This window comes from Delphinapterus leucas, chromosome 17 (assembly GCF_059928025.1).
Source record: "Delphinapterus leucas isolate spDelLeu-1000000601 "Yukka" chromosome 17, BTC_Dleu_Yukka2, whole genome shotgun sequence".
Taxonomy (NCBI): domain Eukaryota; kingdom Metazoa; phylum Chordata; class Mammalia; order Artiodactyla; family Monodontidae; genus Delphinapterus; species Delphinapterus leucas.
Genome location: NC_143145.1, coordinates 38,409,319 through 38,432,217, shown reverse-complemented (window position 1 = coordinate 38,432,217; position 22,899 = coordinate 38,409,319). Strand labels below are relative to the sequence as shown.

At 35.0% G+C, this 22,899-nt stretch overlaps 2 protein-coding genes across 14 annotated transcripts in view; one reads left to right on the top strand and one right to left on the bottom strand.

Annotated features, from left to right (window-relative positions):
* The window catches only part of VPS13B (vacuolar protein sorting 13 homolog B), a 795,150-nt gene that overhangs the window by 2,501 nt on the left and 769,750 nt on the right, over nt 1-22,899 (top strand). For 12 of the 13 annotated variants that reach the window (XM_089898526.1, XM_089898529.1, XM_089898533.1 and 9 more), the window contains one exon: nt 12,951-13,094. The exons of the other annotated variant lie outside the window; for it this stretch is intronic. In XM_089898526.1, the coding sequence (XP_089754652.1) occupies nt 12,951-13,094 (144 nt within the window). The remainder of the gene's footprint in view (nt 1-12,950; nt 13,095-22,899) is intronic. 13 annotated transcript variants of the gene reach the window in all.
* LOC111180388 (heterogeneous nuclear ribonucleoprotein A1-like) lies at nt 11,410-12,809 on the bottom strand. Its single transcript, XM_022584717.3, is given in 2 exon segments — nt 11,410-12,488; nt 12,490-12,809. Coding segments are annotated over 2 exon segments (1,014 nt in total). The 5' UTR covers nt 12,774-12,809; the 3' UTR covers nt 11,410-11,758.

The window sequence follows — 22,899 nt, the reverse complement described above, 5'->3', positions numbered from 1 at the left end:
ATATGATGTGCAAGTATCATCTCCCATTGTGGGTTGCCTTTTGGCTCTGTTGATAGTATCCTTTGAAGAACCAAAGTTTTAAATTTTGATGAAGTCCAACTTACAACTTTTTCTTTTGATGCCTGGGCTTTTGGTGTTATATCCAAGAAATCATTGCCAAATCCAGTGTCATGAAGCTTTTCCCCTATGTTTTCTTCTAAGAGTTTTATAGTTTTAGCTCTCACATTTAGGTATTTGATCGCTTTTCAGTTAATTTTTGTATGTGGTACAAGGATCCAACTTCATATTTTTTTGCATATGGCTATTCAGTTTTTCTAACATCGTTTGTCAAAGACTGTCCTTTCGCTACTGAATGATCTTGGCACCCTTCTTGAAAATGAAATGGTCATTGATAGGAGGGTTTATTTCTGGGCCCTCCATATGATTCCATTGATCTGTGTGTCTGTCTTTATGTCAGTATCACATTGTTTTGATTACCATGACTTTGTAGTAAGTTTTGAAATCAGGAAATGTGAAATCTCCAACTTTTTTCCTTTATTAGTTTTAACATTTTTTAAATTTAATTAAAAAATTTTTTATCGGAGTCTAGTTGATTTACAGTGTTGTGTTAGTTATGCTGTACAGCAAAGTGAATCAGTTATACATATACATATATCCACTCTTTTTTAGATTCTTCCCCCATATAGGTCATTACAGAGTACTGAGTAGAGTTCCCTGTGCTACACAGTAGGCCCTTATTAGTTATCTGTTTTACATATAGTAGCGTGTATATGTCAATCCCAGTCTCCCAATTTATCCCTCCGCTGCCCCTTACCAGTTTTTTAAATGTTAGGAAAAATTAATCATGAAGTCATACTAGTTAGGAGTTTTCTTAGTTGGAAAGTTTTAATTCCTGATTTAATTGCTTTAACAGATATAGGACTGTTTAGATTTCTGTTTCTCCTTTTGTTAGTTTTGGTTAGTTACGCTTTTCAAGGAATTTCTCCATTTCCTCAAAATCAGCAAACAATGGTGTGGGCCTAACTTTGTAAATAAAATTTTATTGGAGCCCAGCTATTCTCGTTCGTTTACATGTTGTCTGTGGCTGCTTTTGAAAGCTAAAACGACAGGGTTAAGTGCTGGAACAGAGTCTGCATGGCTTGCAAAAGCCTGAAATATTTACTATCTGCTCCTTACTGAAAAAGTTTGCTTGCCTCTGCTCTAAGTTGTCATATTTAAGCCATAAAGTTGGTTTTTTTTGTTTGTTTTTCATTTTAAAGTTGCCTTAAAAAATCTAGGAACTGGTATGATATCCTCTTTTCAATGCTTATATTAGTAATTTGTATTTTCATTAGTATTGCTAGGGCTTTATTAAAATTAGTCGAAACCCAACTTTATTGATTTTTTTTCTATTGTATTCCTGCTTTCTTTGTAATGTATTTCTTTTCTTTTTTTAAATAAATTTATTTATTTATTTACTTATTTTTGTCTGTGTTGGGTCTTCTTTGCTGTGCACGGGCTTTCTTTAGTTGAGGCGAGCAGGGGCTACTCTTTGTTGCGGCGCGCAGGCTTCTCATTGTGGTGGCTTCTCTTGTTGTGGAGCATGGGCTCTAGGCACGTGGGCTTCAGTAGTTGTGGCATGAGGGCTCAGTAGTTGTGGCTCACGGGCTCTAGAGCACAGGCTCAGTAGTTGTGGCACACAGGCTTTGTTGTTCTGTGGCATGTGGGATCTTCCTGGACCAGGGCTAAAACCCGTGTGCCCTGCATTAGCAGGTGGATTCTCAGCCACTGCGCCACCAGGGAAGTCCCCGTAATGTATTTCTGCTCTTATTTTTTTTAATCATTTCTTTTTTTTCCTGTTTCTTTGGATTTGATTTGCCATTGTTTTCTCTAGCTTCTTGAGGTGGAAGCTTAGGTTGTTGATTTTCTTCAGCCCTTTTCTACTCTAATATGTGCATTGAATACTGTACATTTTTCTTTAACCGTCTATTTAGCTTTATCACCACAATTTTATATGTTGTCTTTTCATTATTATTCAGCTTAAAAAATTTCATTTTGATTTCATGTAATCCATGGGTTATTTAGAAGTGTGTTGCTTAATTTCCAAACATTTAGTGAATAATTATCTTTCTGTTATTGATTTCTAATTTAACTGCATTGTGGTCAGCACATTCTCTATAATTTTGATCCATTATAATTTATGACTTAGTACATGGTCAAAATTTTATTTTTATAAATATTCCATGTGTAATTGATGAGACATGTGTATCCTACAGTTGTTGCTTTATTCTTCCATAAATGTCAGTTGCTTCAAATTGGTTATTAGAGTTCTTCAAATCTTATAAATCCATATGGATTTTCATTGTCTGCTTGTTCTGTCAGTTACTAAGAGAGGTATGTTAATGGTTAACATCTCCAACTATGATTGTGGATTTGTCTACTTCCCTTTTATAGTTTTGCCAACCTTCACTTTATATACCTTGAAGTTACATTGTTAAGTGCATACAGATTCAGTACGGTGATACCTTATTGTTGAATATACTTAAAAAAAATAATTCTGAAATATGTCCCTCTTTCATTCACGCTAGTAATTCTTTTTGCCTTAAAGTCTTTTTAATTATACTCTTTTAAAAATTATTTCAGTTGCTTCTCTAAAGATTACAAAATGGATATTTGACTTATTGGCATCTACCTTAAATTAGCATTCTTACCATTTCCTGAATAATCTTACAATAGTTTAACTGCATTTGCCCTCTTCCTCTCCTGCCTTTTTTGGTATTGTGGTCCTTGTTTTTGTTTGTTCAGTTTGGGTTAGCTTGTTTAGTTTGGTTTAGTTTGTTTTTCTGCTGCCTGCAGGTAGAAGCCTAGGTTATTGATTTGAGATAGTTCTCTTTTTCTACTATAGACATTTACCATTTACAGCTCTACGTTTCTTTAGCTGCATCCTATGAATTTTGGTATGTTGTGTTTTTATTTTCATTCAGTTCAAACGTTTTCTGATTTTCCTTGAGATAGCAGTGTATTTTTGCAGATGTTGGATGGAATGGTTTATAGATGTAAGGTCTAAATTGGTTGATAGTGTTTTTCAGGTCTTCTATATCTTTGTTGATTTTCTGTCTGTTCTGTTTATTATTGTAAGTTATTGAATTATTTCTCTTCTCACTTTTGTCAGTTTTTGATTTATGTATTTTGGGGCTCTGTTGCTATGCTCATATATGTTTTATATTTTCTTCTTTTTAAAAAAAATTTTATTGGAGTATGGTTGATTTACAATGTTGTGTTAGTTTCAGGTGTAGAGCAAAGTGATTCAGTTATACATACACATATGCTCATTCTTTTTCAGATTCTTTACCCATGTAGGTTATTACAGAATATTGAGTAGAGTTCCCTGTGCCATACAGTAGGTCCTTGTTGGTTATCTATTTTATATATGGTAGTGTGTGTATGTTAATCCCAAACTCCTAATTTATCTCTCCCCACCACGTTTCCCCTTTGGTAACCATAGGTTTGTTTTCGAAATCTGTGAGTCTGTTTCTATTTTGTAAATAAGTTCATTTGTATATATTTTCTTCTTGAATTTACCCATCATTATAAAGTGTCCCATGTTATCTTTAGTAACAGTTTTTTTTCTTAAAGTCTATTTTATCTGATAATAGGGTAATTACCTCTCTTATGGTTACTGGTTGCATGATACATGTTCTTTTCTTTTTCCCCTCAGTACACTGCATTTTAAACTATCTTACCACTTTTGCCTTGTGTTGTATTTCTTCAAGCCTGGTACCACGCTGTTTGAAAGTTTTACAGACATGTTATTTGGCTTCAACAATTCTTTAAAATTTCATCTGCTGTATTTTCAACCTATGACTGGGATAAACTGTTTTTAATTGTTACTTACTTGCAATGGAGAACACTCATATGAAAACCAGGGGAAAATACTGCTGGAAATTAAGATCATAGAAATTAAAATTCTTTATATGCCTAAAATAGAATACCATACCATTTCCCTAAATAGCAAGAAAATATGGTGATTTGATGTATTCAAGGCAAGAAACTGGATCACATGACTTCCTGGGATCTTGTTTATTAATTTTTTTATTACAGTGTAAAAGACATATAGTGTTATATTGTTTCAGGTGTACAATGTAATGATTTGATATTTGTATATATTGCAAAATGATCACCAAAGTAAGCCCAGTTAGCACCTGTCGCCATACATAGTTAAAAAAGTTTTGTTTCTTGTGATGAGAACTTTCAAGATTTACTCTCTTAGCACCTTTCAAATATGGAATACAGTGTTATTAACTGTACTCACCATGCTGTACATTATATCCCAGGACTGTTTAAATTTTATAACTAGAAGCTTGTATCTTTTGACCACCTTTACCCATTTCGTTCACTTTCCACCCCATTGCCTCTGGCAACCACCAATCTGTTATCTGTATCTATACAGAAAAATGAAAAAAAAACACACCTTTTTCTTATTTTCAACCTATTTGTGTTTCTGAATCTAAACTATGTCTCTTGTGGAGAGCATATAGTTGGATCTTACTAGTTTTTAAAATCCAGTCTGACAATCTTTGCCTTTTTTTTAAAATTAATTTTTGTTGGAGTATAGTTGCTTTACACTGTTGTGTTAGTTTCTGCTGTATAGCAAAATGAATCAGCTATACATATACATGTATCCCCTTTTTTTGGATTTTCTTCCCATTTAGGTCACCATGGAGCATTGAGTAGAGTTCCCTGTGCTATATAGTATATTCTCGTTAGTTATCTATTTTATACATAGTATCACTATCCCAATCTCCCAGTTCATTCCACCCCGCCACCCTTCACCCTTGGCATCATTTGTTCTCTATGTCTGTGTCTCTATTTCTGTTTTGCAAAGAAGATCATCTATACCATTTTTCTAGATTCCACATATATGTGTTAATATACGGTACTTGTTTTTCTCTTTCTGACTTACTTCACTCTCTGTGACCATCTCTAGGTCCATCCACATCTCTGCAAATGACCCAATTTCATTACTTTTTTATGGCTGAGTAATATTCCACTGTATATATGTACCACATCTTCTTTATCCATTCCTCTGTTGATGAAAAGACAGCCCTCAGATTGGGAGAAAATATTTGCAAATGAAGCAACTGACAAAGGATTAGTCTCCAAAATATACAAAAAGCTCATTTAGCTCAATGTCAAAAAAAAAAAAACCCAACCCAATCAAAAAATGGGTGGAAGACCGAAGTAGACATTTCTCCAAAGAAGACATACAGACGGCCAACAAACACATGAAAAGATGCACAACATCACTAATTATTAGAGAAGTGCAAATCAAAACTACAGTGAGGTATCACCTCACACCAGTCAGAATGGTCATCATCAAAAAATCTACAAACAACAAATGCTGGAGAGGGTGTGGAGAAAAGGGAACCCTCTTATACTGTTGGTGGGAATGTAAATTGATACAGCCACTATGGAGAACAGTATGGAGGTTGCTTAAAAAACTAAAAATAGAACTGCCATATGACCCAGCAGTCCTACTACTGGCAGTATACCCAGAGAAAACCGTATTTCAGAAAGACACATGCATCCCAGTGTTCATTGCAGCACTATTTACAATAGCCAGGACATGGAAGGAATCTTTGCCTTTTGACTGGAATATTTAATCCATTCACATTTTGTTTTTATTCATATGGTTGGATTTCTGTCTACCATTTTGCTATTTTCTGAGTGTCTCATGTCTTTTTTGTTTCTCTCATAATCCTTTGCTACTTTCTTTACTATTAAGTAGATATTTTTTAGTATTGCATTTTAATTCCTTTGATTTTTAATTTATTTTGAGTTATTTTCTTAGTGGTTGCTTAGAGGATTACAATATGCATCTAATTTATCACAGTCTATTTGAGATTAATGCTGACTTTATTCCATTAAAGTACAGAAACTTTCTCTACTATAGCTTCATTTCTTCTCCCTCCTTTGTGGTACTATTTTCACATATATTGCATTTCTTTGTTATAAACCTAATATATCAATGTTATAATTGTTTTTTGTGATTGCCTTTTGAATCAGAAGAAAAAAGAAGAAAACATTTATACTGTCTTTTAATAATTATCTACATATATACTTTTATTAGTGCTGTTTGTGTGGCTTTGAGTTACAATCTGGTATTGCTTCCTTTCTGTCCAAAGAACTTCTTTTAGTATTCTGTTACAAAGAATTACCTGAGACTTTATTTTGGTATGCCTTTATTTCACCTTCATTTTTGAAGTATACTTTTGCTGGATATAGGATTTTTGGTTGATGGTTATTTTCTTTTGTTATTTAAATATATCATCTCACTGCCTTTTTGCCCTTATTGTTTGTAATGACAAGTTAGCTTTTAATCTACTAAGAGTTTTCTTGTATGTGACAAGTTGATTTTCTGTTTCTGCTTTCAAGATTTTCTTCTTGTCCTAGGCTTTCAAAGTTTTTGCTTCGATATGTCTGGGTGTGGATTTGCTGATTCTTTCTTCTGCCAGCTCAAATCTGATGTTGAGTTCTTTCAGTGAATTTTTAATTTTGTTTATTGTATTTTTAAACTCAAAAATTTCTATTTGGTTTTTTTTTTATAATTTCTATCTCATCCTTGGTATTCTCTACTTGATGAATCGTTGTGGTCATATATTCCTTTAATTATTTAAATATAGCTTCCTTTATTTCTTTGAACATATTTATAATAGATGTTTTGAAGTCCTTGTGTAGTAAGTCCTACATTTGTGCATCCTCAGAGATAGTTTCTCTTGACTACTTTGCATGCTTTTCATGTTTCACAATTTTTAGTTGAAAACGGGGCGTTTTGGATAATATGCTTTAGCAACTCTGCATTCTGATTTCTTCTCTCTGGGGATATTTGTTGTTGCTGTTGGTTTATGTATTTGTTTAGTGCCTTGCCTGGGCTAAATTTGTGGTGTCTGTTTCCTCTGCAGTGTGGCCTCCGATGACTGTGCTCATTTTTTTTTTTTTTTTCCTCCCCCAATTCTTTCTGTTTTTAGGCTTGGCTTTCTAGGGATTACCCCTGGGTCACTGTAATTGAGTCATCAGCCAGTGATTGGCTAGAGGTTGTTTAAGCTTTTGAACCAATAAGGCTTCTGCTCTTTGGCATGGGACATATGCATGTACTAGATAATGCTTTCAAAGTTCAAGGAGTTTACAAATCTGATACATGTTTTTACTTACTCTGTTTACAAGGCTTCTTGGTCAACCAAGGATGAGTAGATTGTTAGGGGTCTCTCCAGTGTCGTGTCATCTAAGTAAGCACAGCCTGGCACATACATACAGCTTTCCAGGTTACCAGGGATACTGAGGTCATAGCAAGGCCATCTTTGGCTGTCTTGTTCTCTGGATTTCTCTGTTAATTTTCTGGCTGGTCTTCTGTTTAGTTTCTTGCACCAACTGCTGTTGTGACCTCAGGGTAGCCTTCCCTTATTGCCCCTGAGATTTCTGTTGTTTTTAATAACTTTGTCCAGTTTTGTCACTGCTTTCTGGGGAGAGGATTTGCCAACCTTCTAACTTAGAATTCTTGAAGTCCTGTCTTACATTCATTTTTATTTTGTGGTAAAAAGCATATAGCATAAAATTTACCATCTTAAGCATTTTTAAGTGGATAGTTGTGTTAATTATATATATTGGGGTGGCCAAAAAGTTTCTTTGGGTTTTTCCATAATGTATTACAGAAAAACCTGAATGCACTTTTTGGCCAACCCAATACATTGTTGTTCAACAGATCTCTAGAACTTTTCATCTTCCAAAACTTAAATTCTGTACCCACTGAAAAACTACTTCCCTTTTCTCTTCCCCCAGCCCCTGGCAACCACTGTTCTACTTATGTGTCTAAGAATTTGACTAATTTAGGTACATTATAGAAGTGGAATCAAACAATATTTGTCTTTGTGTGACTGGCTTATTTCATTTAGTACAATGTCCTTGAGGTTCATTATATGTTGTAGCATATGACAGAATTTCCTTTTTAAAGACTGAATAATATTTCGTCATGTGTATATACCACATTTTCTTTATACATTTATCTTTCAATGGACATTAGGTTGTATCCACCTCTTGACTATTGTGAATAATGCTGCAAAAAATATGGTTGTACAAATATGTTTTCAGGATCCTGGTTTCAGTTCTTTTTAGTTTGTGCTCAGAACTGAGATTGCTGGATCATATGGTAATTCTGTTTTTAATTGTTTGAAGAATCTCCGTACTGTTTTCCGTAGTGGCTGCACTATTTTACATTTTCATCAACAGTGCACAAGGGTTCTATGTTCTTCATATACTCACCACACTTATCACTTCCTGTGGTGGGTTTTTTTTTTTGGGGGGGATAGGTGCCATTATAACAGGTGTGAGATGATATATCATTATGGTTTTGATTTGCATTTCTCTGGCAATTAATGATGGTGAGCATGTTTTCCTCTATTTGTTGGCCATTTGTATATGCTTTTTGAAAATGTCTATTCGAGTCATTTCCCCATTTTTAAAATTGGATTATTTGTTTTTTTGTTGTTGAGTTGTCATAGTTCTTTATAGATACTAGATTTTAACCCCTTATCAGATAATATGGTTTACAAATAGTTTCTCTCATGTGGGTTGCCTTTCCACTTTGCTGAGTGCTTTCTTTGCTCTGTGGAGGTTTTTAGGTTTGATGTAGTCCTTTTCATCTATTTTTGCTTTTGTGGCCTGCTATATTCATTTTTCAAGTATCCCTTTTTTCTGTGTGAGAATATTTTTAAATTGCTTACCTAGAATTATATTTATGAGAGCTAGTCAATACTCTAAATTTTTCATTACTATATCCTTTGTGCAGCCATAGATATTCTGGTTTTAGGGATGTATTTTTCACAATGTATTTCTGAGTAGTTACAAGTAAATAGAATATTTTTAAGTTGTACAATATATTTTGAGAAGGAAAAGGAATGAAAAGAAAATCATTTCTTTGTGGTTACCTCAGGATGATCCATTTATTATAACAGTCAGCATTTTCTTTTGCCTTTTACAAGGCATAAATGTGTTCTTATTTGTTTATCACAACAACTCTGTGATGAGGAAATGGAAATGATCTTGCTTTATAGTCATATAATTAATAAGTGTTGAACTTCAGTTGGATCTCCAACATGGGCCATATGGTTCAAAATTCCATGTTTTAATGTAGAATGCTGCCTCTTGTGTTAGTGTTTTGTTAGTTATTCAGATGATTAGTAGCATTCTGGTGATACCAAGGTCTTGAGTTTGGTTCAGGTGTCTTTTAACTTCTCCCTAAGAAAAGCCAATTTGTGCCCATAGACTGCGGTTTTGGTAGCCATTTCACAAACGTATCATTGTTACACAAGTCAAGGGTAGAGATGGAGATGTCATTGGAACATTATCCAAATGGATGTATAACCAATGGAAATGTATTCAGTGCTCATAATGAAAGTTAGGTGCAGTATAGTTGTTGATAAGAGGAAGGGCTCTGGCATCATAGTTTCTGGTTTTGAGTCACAGAGCTCCTAGCTGAGTCATTTTTGAAAGTTAGTTGACCTTTCCATGCCTCAGATTTTTTATCTGTAAAGTGGGTATAATAGTATTTACTTTTTGGGGTACTTACAAAGATTAAATTTTGCATTCAGGTAAAGTGCTTAAAGCAGTGTATGGTACACAGTAAGTGCTCAGTAAACATTGTCTTCATTATGGACACTGATCAAAATATAATCTGTTCCATTGATTAATGCTGGGAGAAAGTACTGCATCTTTAAAATTAATGAAATAATGAGAACTGTTTAAAAATTGTGACATTCCATTAGAATAGTAGAAATAGATTTTTAGTATTCTGCCCTTTAAAAAAACTTGTGAAGACATAAAGGAGGCTTATACATTTGTAATAATAAATAGTTAGCATCTTTATATTGATTGCTCTTTGAGGAAGACAGTGTCCTAAGTGCTTTATATAAATCAATTCATTTAATCCTCAAACACACTACTATTATCCAGTTTTACAGATAAAGAAACTGAGACACACATACTTTAATACAACTTGCCTATTGTCATTGTGCTAGTAAGTAGCAGAGGTAGGATTAAATCCACTTGTGCTGGCTCTAGAGTTATTGGTCTTAACCACTTTGCTGTACTATATCTGTATATATTTAGCTATGTTGCTAAACCAAGTAAGGGACAATTCTTAGATGAATGAATAGCTTAATATTTATCTTAACTTTCACAAATAGAGTTACAAGAATGTGACTGAGATATAGTCCAAATACAAATTTGTTTTTTTCTTTTGTTGGTTTGTAACATTTTATCTGAAGGTGAAACAATTTAGTATAAAGTGATTGTGGTAACATTTACGTTTTCATTTCTAACTTTTTTTTGAGAGGAAGTGCCTTTTTTTGGTCATCTTTACTGGAGTATAATTGCTTTACAATGTTGTGTTAGTTTCTGCTGTACGACAGAGTGAATCAGAGCTATATGTATACATATATCCCCATATCCCCTCCCTCTTGAGCCTCCCTCCCACCCTCTATCCCACCCTTCTAGGTCATCACAGAGCATTGAGCTAATCTCCCTGTGCTATGTAGCAGCTTCCCACTAGCCATCCATTTTACATTTGGTAGTGTGTATATGTCAATGCTACTTTCACTTTGTCCCAGCTTCCCCTTCCCCTGCTGTATCCTCAGGTCCGTTCTCTACGTCTGTATCTTTATTTCTGCCCTGCCACTAGGTTCATCAGTACCGTTTTCTTAGATTCCATATACATGCGTTAGCATACGTCTAACCTTTTTAATAATAATGGAAACCAGTCAGAAAACACTTAGAGTTTATGACCAAATAGTATCCAGGTACAATCTTTAATTAGGTAAAGCTCAATAAATTTTTTTTCTAAGTTGGTCCATTTTTATTTTGTCAGGTCATTCTCCTATCTTTAATTCCATTCTCTTTAAACTTGCCTTACAATCATATTCTGTTATTATTTCCATTTAGCAAAATAAGAAATAGAGGCCTACACAGGTTAAGTAGCTTATTAAATGTAACTTGCACAATAAGTTTTTGTAGTTTATCATTAACTATAGTTTAACAAGTTATTTGATGCTGCTTTTTAAAAAAAATAAATTTATTTATTTATTTTTGGCTGTGCTGGGTCTTTGTTGCTGTGCGTGGGCTTTCTCCAGCTGCGAGAGTGGGGGCTACTCTTTGTTGCTGTGCGCGGGCTTCTCATTGCAGTGGCTTCTCTTGTTGCGGAGCACGGGCTCTAGGTGCCCGGGCTTCAGTAGTTGTGGCTCGTGGGCTCTAGAGCACAGGCTCAGTAGTTGTGGTGCATGGGCTTAGTTGCTCTGAGGCATGTGGGATCTTCCCGGATCAGGGATCGAACTTGTGTCCCCTGCATTGGCAGGTGGATTCTCAACCACTGTGCCACCAGGGAGGTCCATTGATGCTGCCTTTTTTTTTTTAAAGACATTTATTCAGTGTCATGATCATGCAATCAACAGCATGGGTGAGAAAAAAAAAATCTACATTAAAACTCTTTGTTGGAATGCTTTATACTTTCCACAGAACAGAAACTAAAATAACCTGTTATACAGTTAGTCACAATTACAGTCCTTGAGTTTTTTTGCCCATACACATGAGTATTGTCTAAAACGTGTTCTTTGTAGCAGCTAGGCCCTGCCACCACTGTGCTTGGCTGAGTTCACAAATCTTTTGTAACCTGTAGCTTCCCTGTCACTTCTCTGGCTCTCCTCTCCTGCTAAGCTTTGTTTCCTGTCAGTAATTAAAACCTTCTGCCACTGCCATAGCTACTGCTGCTGCTGGAACCTCCATAGCCACCTTGGTTTCGTGGTTCGGCAAAGTATTGGCTTCCACCACCACAGGGGCCAGAACTTCTGCCTCCAAAGTTTCCTCCTTTCATGGGTCCAAAATTTGAAGATTGGTTGTTGTAATTGACAAAATCATTGTAGCTTCCACCACCTCCAAAATTGCTTCCATCATTACCAAATCCATTACTGCCATCCCCACTGCCACCACATCCACCACCACCGCCGCTGCCACCAAAGCCACCTCGACCACTGAAGTTTCCTCCATGACCAAAGCTGTCATTCCCATCAAAACCCCCTCCACGACCACCACCAAAGTTTCCAGAACCACTTCGACCTCTTTGGCTGGATGAGGCACTAGCCATCTCTTGCTGAGATAGGGCTTTCCTTACTTCACAGTTGTGGCCATTCACAGCGTGGTGTTTCTGAATGACAGTCTTGTCTACGGAGTCATGGTCATCAAAGGTTAAACTGAAAGCAAAGCCTCCCTTTTTGCCACTGCCTTGGTCAGTCATGATTTCAGTCACTTCAGTTTTCCCATACTGTTCGAAACAATCTCTTAGGTGATGTTCTTCAGTGTCTTCTTTAAGGCCACCAACAAAAATCTTTTTCACAGTTAAGTGGGCACCAGGTCTTTGAGAATCTTCTCTTGAGACGGCCCTCTTTGGTTCCCCAACTCTTCCATCCCTTATGTGGCCTTGCATTCATGGCTGCATCCACCTTCTCCACAGTGGCATATGTGACAAACCAGAAGCCTCTGGAGTGCTTGGTGTTTGGATCCCTCATTACCACACAATCTGTGAGCGTTCCCCATTGCTTAAAATGGCTCCTCAGACACTCATTGGTTGTTTCAAAGCTCAAACCTCCGATGAAGAGCTGCCTCAGCTGTTCGGGCTCTTTGGGAGACTCTGACTTAGACGTGACGGCAGTGGAGGAGGGAGACGTCAACGATGCTTGCTTGGCGGCGTCCATGGGCAGAAAGGAGTAATGTACCGAACGTATCTCGATGCTCTTTTTTGATGAAAAGTAATTTCCAGAATATTTTTTGTGTTGGAAATTTTATTTTTCTTTTCAGAAAGTATTTTGGATATTAGAATGAAAAAAATATTAAGCACTTCCTAAATTTTCTTTAATATTTTGTATTTTAAGGAATTGAAATTACCATTCACTTTTTTAAGTGGACATATTCACGAACTGAGGATCCATGTACCGTGGACAAAACTGGGTTCAGAACCAGTGGTAATTACCATCAATACAATGGAATGTATTTTGAAACTTAAAGATGGGATACAGGTAAGAAATTATTAAACCTAGTTGTTTATGTTAACCAATTTTAAGAAATTATTAAACCTAGTTGTTTATGTTAACCAATTTTAATAGTTATTAGTATTTGATATTTTTTTAACTTTTGGGATGTGTCAGGTTTTACATAAACAAATCTTAGCTTGTACACTTAATTTTTTTTTTACATACCTATTAAAGTAACATAATTAATTGCAAAAGGGTTTTCTTTTTTTTTTTTTAACATCTTTATTGGGGTATAATTGCTTTACAATGGTGTGTTAGTTTCTGCTTTATAACAAAGTGAATCAGTTATACATATACATACGTTCCCATATCTCTTCCCTCTTCCAGCTCCCTCCCTCCCACCCTCCCTATCCCACCCCTCCAGGCGGTGGTCACCGAGCTGATATCCCTGTGCCATGCGGCTGTACCTTACGTTTGTTAGGCAAAAGGGTTTTCTTAAATTTGGATAAAATATATCCTAATGGTTATTTTCATACTCATTTTACTTAATCTGATCATAGCCTTAATAGGGATTATGCATATTGCTTATTACCCATATCTGCCAGAAATGGGGCCTGATTGTGTCCAATTTTTAGGTGAAGGTTTTTGAATTTTTGCAAAGTGACATTTCTAAATGAGATAGAAATTTCTCAGGTTATTTTTTGAGAAGATGAAAATATATTGAATTTCCCTTCATACCTAATTTCATTGTGTCTTTGAGGTTTTGTCATCAGAAACTGATTTTTTTCTGACTTCTTTCTTTGACCCACATTACATTTCTTTTCAGTGTTTTTGTTAAGGTATAATAGTGATTTTAAGGAGTTTCTACCAAAAATTTTCTAATCTAAGAAGCAAACAGGTCTGGGCAGCAGCATATTGTGATGAATTCTTCCACTTTTATCCTGTATAAAAGTAGTATCTCTGTCTTTCATTTTTATTACTTTTTCCTTACCCCGTATTTAATTTTCAGTTTTAAGGAAGCCTTTCTAGATCAAGTGAGTTGATGAGTATTATTAAGTTTCAACTTCCGTGAAATGAGTAAAGGTTATTTATAAATTGCTAAAATCATTTCCTATTTGCAGTAGATACTTTGAGTGTCATATGAACCTACTGGGCTCAAAACTTTTTCTTTCTGTGAAATCTCTAATTCCAAACCTTTATTATGCAATTTAACTTAACTAATGTAGTTCCTGGAAGTGAGTAGACCAATGCTATACTCTCATTAAAATTTGTTTGGGAACTTTAAATATCTGGGAGATTGATTTAGGAATCTGTAGATAGTTATGTGCAACAAAGTTTTATTTTACATTTATATTTGGTAATACTTAAATGGTTCTTAATCATCATCTGTTCCTGGAATTTAATTTTTTTTTAAGAAGTCTGGACTTGGTTATACCACCCATGCGGTGCTCCATATTAAGTGAAAAAAAAAAAAAATCCAGACACTAAGTGTTTTTTCAATGGGAAGGTGGAAGTTTCAAGGCCAGATGTCCCATAAGAAACACATTTTAAAAGAGGCAAATTACAACTAATTATAGAGGCTGCAGAAAAAGATTTGTAACACATGACTTAGTGTAACCTAGAACTAATATTTGATATTGGACCATGCAGATGGCTACTGCAGGAATGATCAGATTTCCTGCTTATACGGTATTTGAGACTTGAATTTTGTGGTGTGTACAGCAAAAGGTCAAGTGTCATGAATGTAAACCACTCTCAAAACAAGTATTTTTTACAGATGTTTAAAATTTTGAGGTAGAAAGGATTTTTGAAAATTGCAGTTGACATTTGGACAAATTATTCAGCATTGTACACCTCTGGAGAGTTATACTTGAGTTTATGCTAGTGATTGGAATTAATTTCTTAGTAAAAACATTATAGATGAAACACATTTTAAAATAGTTTATTTTCCTATTTTAAGCTTTGATTAGTATAATAGGAAATTAACTTAAAAAACTATATATGTGTTAGTAAAATTGAGTAAGCCCATATTTGATTTATATTATTTCAAATTATTATAGACGCACAATGAAGAAAAGACTTATTTTCTAAATAAAATTAGTGTGGATGGTAGGTTAAATGAAGGGGCCTTTTAGAGTTATAGGTATGAATCTGTTAAAAATAATATTGTATGAGAATGTAATAAAATGAAATTTAAAAGTTAGAAATCTGAGGTTTATTCAGAAATCATAAAAAAACAATATTGCTGAATTTCTTGATAAGAAGGCATGTGTAGTTTGTAAAGTTCAATTAAATTCTAACATTTGTTGATTTTTATTTTACTCGTCAGTACACTGTAAAGCATTGCAAGATATTTATATAATTTCCACAAAAGCTACTTAGAAAATGAGATTTATAATGATTGTGACTCTTTTGATAATAGTTATAGTATACTTCCTTAACATGTCTTTGTGATCATTTTTAATTATAGAGACTTTTTTTGATGCACAGGTGACCAAGTTGTTGTGTTAGGTAAGATAAAGTCACCTTGATGTCCAGTCTGAATTACTTTAATATATTGATATTTTACTTAGTAAATATGCTATTTACTCTGAGAGACATATCTGTGTCAGTCATACCCACCTTTAGATCCTGTAGATTTGAACTGTTTTCTTTTTCTTTCTTGGACTTGAGACACAGAATTTGATTCATGACACATTATCAGTAGTGGTCCAGGTCTGACTTGTTTATTTAGCTAGTTTTGTCCACTCTAGGCTAATCTAATAAATACTTGTGGACCCAGCATACGGCTGAAGAATGAAAACCTTACCAGTAACTTACATTTAACTATGTGCTCCTCTCCTTTTGCATATTTTTGTTTATCCTCTGTGGGCCTCACCTGTAAACTAGGGCAAGACTTGCTACATAGTTCTTTTATTCTTTGATTGTTTATGCTTTCTCTGCTCATTGTGTTAATAAGTCTTGCAAAAAGCTTCTTCAACCTAAAGAGAGTAGTAAATTTATTTTTAAAGTACTAATTTATTCTGGCCTTTGTGCCACCTAGAAAGTAAACTTTCAAAATCTTTTGACCTAATAAATGTAACCATTTGTAAGGCTCTTTATAGAAGTGATACTTGTTATTCATAAAAACAAACAAACAAACAAACTTTAAAAAATCTTTTGAACCTAAACCAAAACTATAAGTACCATTCAAAACTTGAGATAAAAAACTAAGCTTTTTGTTAATGTATTGGGTTGGCCAAAAAGTTCATTTGGTTTTAAGTAAAAACACTTTTCATTTTCACCCGGAACTTTATTGAACAGCGTATTCATTAACTGAACAAACTCTTTGGCCAACACAATATGTGCTTTTTTTTGTTTTTTTTTTTGGTACGCGGACCCCTCACCGCTACGGGCTCTCCCATTGCGGAGCACAGGCCCTGGACGCGCAGGCCCAGCAGCCATGGCTCACGGGCCCAGCCGCTCCACGGCATGCGGGATCCTGCTGGACCGGGGCACGAACCCACGTCCGCTGCATCGGCAGGCGGGCCCTCAACCACTGCGCCACCAGGGATGCCCACAATATGTGCTTTTAAATCCTGGTTAGTGCTCGGAGTTACATAGTAATCTTGCCTGTCCTCTTTCCTTGCATGTTTTGATGCGGTGGAAATTGGTTATTGGAAGTTTTGCTAAGGCTATTAACAATATTTACATGGCCTTTTATTTATTTTCTTAACGCTTTAATTCTCTTATCTGAGACTGGATTAATCTGGTTGACTGCTGCTGTGGTTTGAGTATGTCCCTCCAAAATTCATATGTTGAAGCCCTAACCCCCAGAGATGATGGTATTAGGAAGTGGGCCTTGGGAAGATGCTTGTCATGAGAGTGGAGACCTCATGAATGAGATTAGTGCCTTTTATTTGTTTTTTAAATTTTTAAATAAATTTATTTTATTTATTTATTTTTGGCTGTGTTGGGTCTTCGTTGCTGCACGCGGGCTTTCTCTAGTTGTGGAGAGGGGGGGCTACTCTTTGTTGCGGTGTGCGGGCTTCTCATTGCGGTGGCTTCTCTTGTTGTGGAGCACTGGCTCTAGGCGCTCGGGCTTCTGTAGTTGTGGCACATGGGCTCAGTAGTGCCTTTTAAAAGAGGCTCCAGAGAGATCCCTAACCCCTTCTGCCAAGTGAGGATGCAATGAAAAGGCACTGGCTGTGAACCAGAAAAAGGGCCCTCGCCAGACCAGGTTGGCACCTTGACCTTGGACTTCCTAGCCTCCAGAACTATGAGAAATAAATTTCTGTTGTTTATTAGCTACCCAGTCTGTGGTGTTTTGTTATAGCAGCCCAAATGGCCTAAAACAACTACCTTTTCACACATTGAGTAAGGGCTCAGAATTGCTGACTTAGGTTGTGGAATTTATTGTACTATTATTGATTCCCTCGCTTGCACTACCACAGGTTAGTGATGGTGGTGATGATACTAGCAGATAGCGTAGTTTAGGTTCTGTGTGTAGATTCCTTCTATGAAAAATGAGACTTAAGAGTTCCCTATAAATTATGAGTAGCGTCTTTACTTCCCCTAGGGAATCCTTTTATATTGGGTGCATAAATATTTACAAATGTTACATCCTCTTGTTGGATTGACCCCTTTATCATTATGTAATGCCCTTCTTTTTCTCTTACTACCATCTTTCTTTCAAAGTCTATTTTGTCTGATATAAGTATAGCTACCCCAGCTTTCTTTTAAATGTTTCTGTTTGAATGGAATATCTTTTTCCATTCTTTCACTTTCAGTCTGTGTCCTTGTATCTGAAGTGAGCCTCTGGTAGGCAACATATAGTTAGGTCTTATTTTTTATCCTTTCACCACTCTATTTCTTGTGATTGGAGAATGTAGTCCAATTACATTTGAAGTATTTATTGATAGGTAGGTACTTAATGCCATTTTGTTAACTGTTTTGTGGCTGTTTTGTAGTTCCTTTCTTCTTTCTCTCTTCATTTGTGATATGATCACTGTCTTAGTGGTAAGCTTAGAATCCTTCCTTTATCTTTTGCATATCTGCTGTAGGTTTTTGCTTTGTGGTTACCATGATGCTTATATATAACAGCATATGTTTATAACAGCCTATTTTAAGTTGATAACAACATGTGTTTGAATGCATTCTAAAGCTCTACATTTTTATCCACCACAATGTGTTATGTTTTTGATGTCACATTTTACATCTTTTTATCTTGTGTATCCCTCAACTAATTATTGTAGTTATAGTTCTTTTTACTGCTTTTGTCTTTTAACCTTCACACATCATAGCTTTATAAGTAATTAATCTACTGCATTTACTGTATATTTACCTTTACCAGTGAGATTTATATTTACTTTCATATGTATTTTTCTTTTTAAAATTTAATTATTTTTAATTGAAGTATAATTAACTTATTATATTACTTTCAGGTGGGCAACATAGTGATTCTATATTTTTGTATATTACAGAATGATCACAGGATGAGTCTAGTTACTGTCACCATACAAATTGTTACAGTATTACTGCCTATGTTCCCTAGGCTGTACATTATATCCCCTTGATTTATTTATTTTATAACTGGAAATTTGTACCTCTTAATCTGCCTCACCTTCATTCTTTCTCCCACACCCTTCCCCTCTGGCAATCACCTGTTTGTTCTCTGTATCTATGCGTCTGTTTCAATTTTGTTATAATTTGTTAATTTGTTTTGTTTTTGAATTCCACATATAAGTGAAACCATATGGTATTTGTTTCTCTGATTTATTCATTTAGCATAATGCCCTCTAGGTCCATCCATGGTGTTGCATGTGGCAGGATTTCATTCTTTTTTATGGCTGAGTACTATTTCATTTTGTGTATGTGTGTATATACTACATTTTCTCCATTCATTTATTGATGGACACTTAGGTTGCTTCCATATTTTGGTTGTTGTAAATAATGCTGCAATGAACATAGTGGTGCATGTATCCTTTCAAATTAGTGTTTTGTTTTCTTTGGAAAAGTGGCATTCCTGGATCATATGGTAGTTTAATTTTTTGAGGAATTTCCTTATTGTTTTCCATGGTGGCTGTACCAACTAACATTCCCAGCAACTGTACGTGAGGGTTCCCTTTTCTCCACATCCTTACCAACTCGTGTTATTTGTTGTCTTTTTGATAATAGCCGTTCTGACAGGTGTGAGGTGATATCTCATTGTGGTTTTGATAATTTCATTCCCCTGATGATTAATGATGTTGAGCATTCCTTCCTGTGTCTGTTGGCAATCTTTATATCTTCTTTGGAAAAATGTCTGTTCAGGTCCTCTGCCTATTTTTTTAATTGGGTTGTTTGTTGTTTTTGATGTTGCGTTACATAAATTCTTTGTATGTTTTGGGTATTAACCCTTTATCGGATATATTGTTTGCAAATACAGTTGTTTGGCTGCCTTTTCGTTTTGTTTTTGTGTTTCATCATGCGTAGTTTTGTGAAACCACCGCCACCATGATCGAGATATAAAAGTATATCACCATAACAAGGCTTCCTTGTGCTACTCCTTTTAACTGTACTATCACTTTCCCTACCTCCTGATCCCTGGCAACCACTAACCTGTCCTCATTTTATATAATTTTATTTCAAAAATAACAAATATAAATGGAATCATACAGTATGTAATATTTTGAGCATAGATTTTTTCACTTAATATAAATCCCTCGAAGTTCAGCCAAGTTGGTATGTGTATCAGTGGTTTGTTCCTTTTCATTACTGAGTAGTATTCTACTGTATGGATATATATATATATATATATATATATATATGCTTTTTTGTGATACGCGGGCCTCTCACTGCTGTGGCCTCTCCTGTCATGGAGCACAGGCTCCGGACGTGCAGGCTCAGCAGCCACGGCTCATGGGCCCAGCCGCTCTGTGGCATGTGGGATCCTCCTGGACCGGGGCACGAACCCACATCACCTGCATCAGTAGGCGGACTCTCAACCACTGCGCCACCAGGGAAGCCCTGTATGGATATATTTATATCATGGATTGTTTAACCATTCACCCATTGAACAACCTTTTGGTAGTTTCTAGGTTTTGGTATTACAAATAAAGCTACTGTGAACATTTATGTACAGATTTCTATGCCTACATAAGTTTTTATTTTTCTTGGATAAATGCCCAAGGATGCTATTGTTGGGTCCTATGGTAATTTCATTTTTATTTTTAAAAATGATTGCTAAACTAATTTCCAGAGTGGCTATACCCACTATTCGTTTCTATGAGCAGTGTATGAGTGATCCAGTTTTTTTTGTATCATCACTAGCATTTGGTATTGTCACTATTTTTAATTTTAGCCATTCTGATAAGTATGTAGTGATGTCTCATTGTGGTTTTAATTGGCATTTTCCATATGGATAATGATGTTGAACACCTTTTCATATGCTTATTTGCCACATGTATTAGTGAAATACCTGTTCTTGTCTTATGCTCATTTTCTGATTTTGAGAGTACTTTATATATTCTAGACATAAGATCTGTCTGTCAGATATGTGGTTCGCAAATAGCTTCAATTTGTAATTTGTCTTTTCATGCTCTTACCAAGGCCTTTTACAGAGTGAAAGGTTTCTGTTTTGATTAGGTCCAGTTTATTAATTTTTCCTTTTATGTATTGTGGTTTCAATGTCAGATCTAAGAATTCTTTGCCTAGCCAAAGATCATAAAGTTCTTATGTGTTTTTTCCTAAAAGTTTTATAGTTTTACATTTAAATCTGTGATGCATTTTGAGTTAATTTTAATATAAGGTATGCGGTTTAGTTTGAAATTCATCTTTTTGCGTGTGGATGTTCACTTGTTTCAGTACCATTTGTTGAAAAGATTGCACCTCCTCCATTGAATTGCTTTTGCCATTTTGTCAAAAATCAGTTGGGCATGTTTATGTGAGTCTGTTTCTAGGTTCCCTATTCTGTCCCTTTGATTAATATATCTATCCTTGTGTCAATATCACACTGTCTTGATTACTGTAGCTATATAGTAAGGCTTAGTTAGCATTGGGAAGAATGCGTCCTCCTACTTTATTCTTCTTCAAAATTGTTTCTGGCTATTTGAAATAGTCTTCTTTCCAGGTAAATTTTAGAATAAGCTTGTTTAGAAAAACCTTGGTAGGATTTGCCAGAAATTGCCTTAAATGTATAGGTCAGTTTGGGGAGAATTGACATCTTTACCATATTGTCTTCCAATCCATGAGCACAGTGTGTCTCTCCAATTATTTAGATTTTCTTTGATTTCTTTCATCAGCATTATGTTTTTCCAGCATGTAGATCCTATATATGTTTTATTAGATTTATACCTAAATATTTTATTTTCTTTGGAGCATTTATAAATGTTATTGTGGTTTTGATTTTGGTTTCCAGTTATTCATTGTTATGCAATTGATTTTTGTGTATTGATCTTGTGTTCTGCAACTTTGCTTCATTTGTTAATTACAGGAGGTTTTTTTAGTAGATTTCTTGGGATTTCTTATCTAATCACGTCATCTTCAGGTAGAGAGAGTTTTGTTTGTTTCCAATCTATATGCTCTTCCATCCCTTTTAAATTTACAAGTTAATATTTATACCTCTTCACTGAATCTGGCTCCATGATGCCATTGTAAACACTTTGGCAGAGGTCATTAGGAACATCATTTTTGCAAAATCCAGTGGACACTTTTCATTTATCTTTTTCAATCCTCACTCAGTTACATGTGATGGTTCTTTTCCTGTCTCTCTGGCACCCTTTCTCTGGCTCCTCTTGTGACTTCATTTCTGCTACCCATCCCAGATTTTTTTTTTTTTTTGCCAGATTTTTATTTGGAGTTTCCCAGGCTTTCATTACTTTAGTCCTTGTCTCTCCTTGGGTAATTTTATTCCTAGTGGATTTAGTTATCACTATATGCTATTTATTCATAAAATGCTATTTTAGGGTCCAGTCTCTTTTTTTTGCCCCTGAGCTCCAACACCAAGAGCAAAATGGACCTTCACTTATATGTCTCATAGAATGTTCCAAACTGAATTTATCTTAAACCTCAAATCTGTTCCTCCTTATATATTTCCTATTTCAGTGAAAAATTCCACTTTTTACCTTTAATCCAAACTAGAAACCCTGACAACATGCTTAACTTTCATCCAACTCTGGATTCTACTGTTACATTATCTCTTCAATATTTCTTTTCAGTCTTCATTGGTACTTCTCTCCAAACCTTTTTTTTTACACTGCCTCTGGGCATGATATTTCTAAAATGTAAACTGGATTGGTACTACCGTGCTTAAAATTTCTTAATGGCTACCGTCCTTTTGCTTTCATAGTTCTTCTCAATTTTTTCAGCCTGACCTCTGGAATCACTTGCTTTTCTCTCATATTTCAGCTACCCTGAATCATTTGTAGTTCCTCAGACTCACACTGTCTTGATTGCTATAGCATCTATATAAATATAGTAAGCAGTTCATTCATGGACATGGGTAATAGATGAGAATGATTTTCCTGAGCACCATTTTCATTATCTTATCAATGAAGTCTAGATGCTCAATTTCCATTAATATATTGGTAAACTAGAATATCCTTTACTTCAAGCTTAGTATAAGCAATTTTTAAAAATGTCTTTTGTCCTTATAAAAATCCATAGAAAAATTCAATTCTTCATTATTTATATAGTTATCCACTTGGATGAATTGCACAAAATTTATGTGTTGCCTCTGGCTTTCCCATACTCTCTAGAGAACTTCGAATAAGTTTAATATTCACATAAACAAATTTGTTGATAGAGGCAAATCTACCAAAAAAATTCAATTAAGGTAATCAGAAATTAAATACAAATACTTTCAGTGTTCTATTGCATTTCTCAGGAAAAA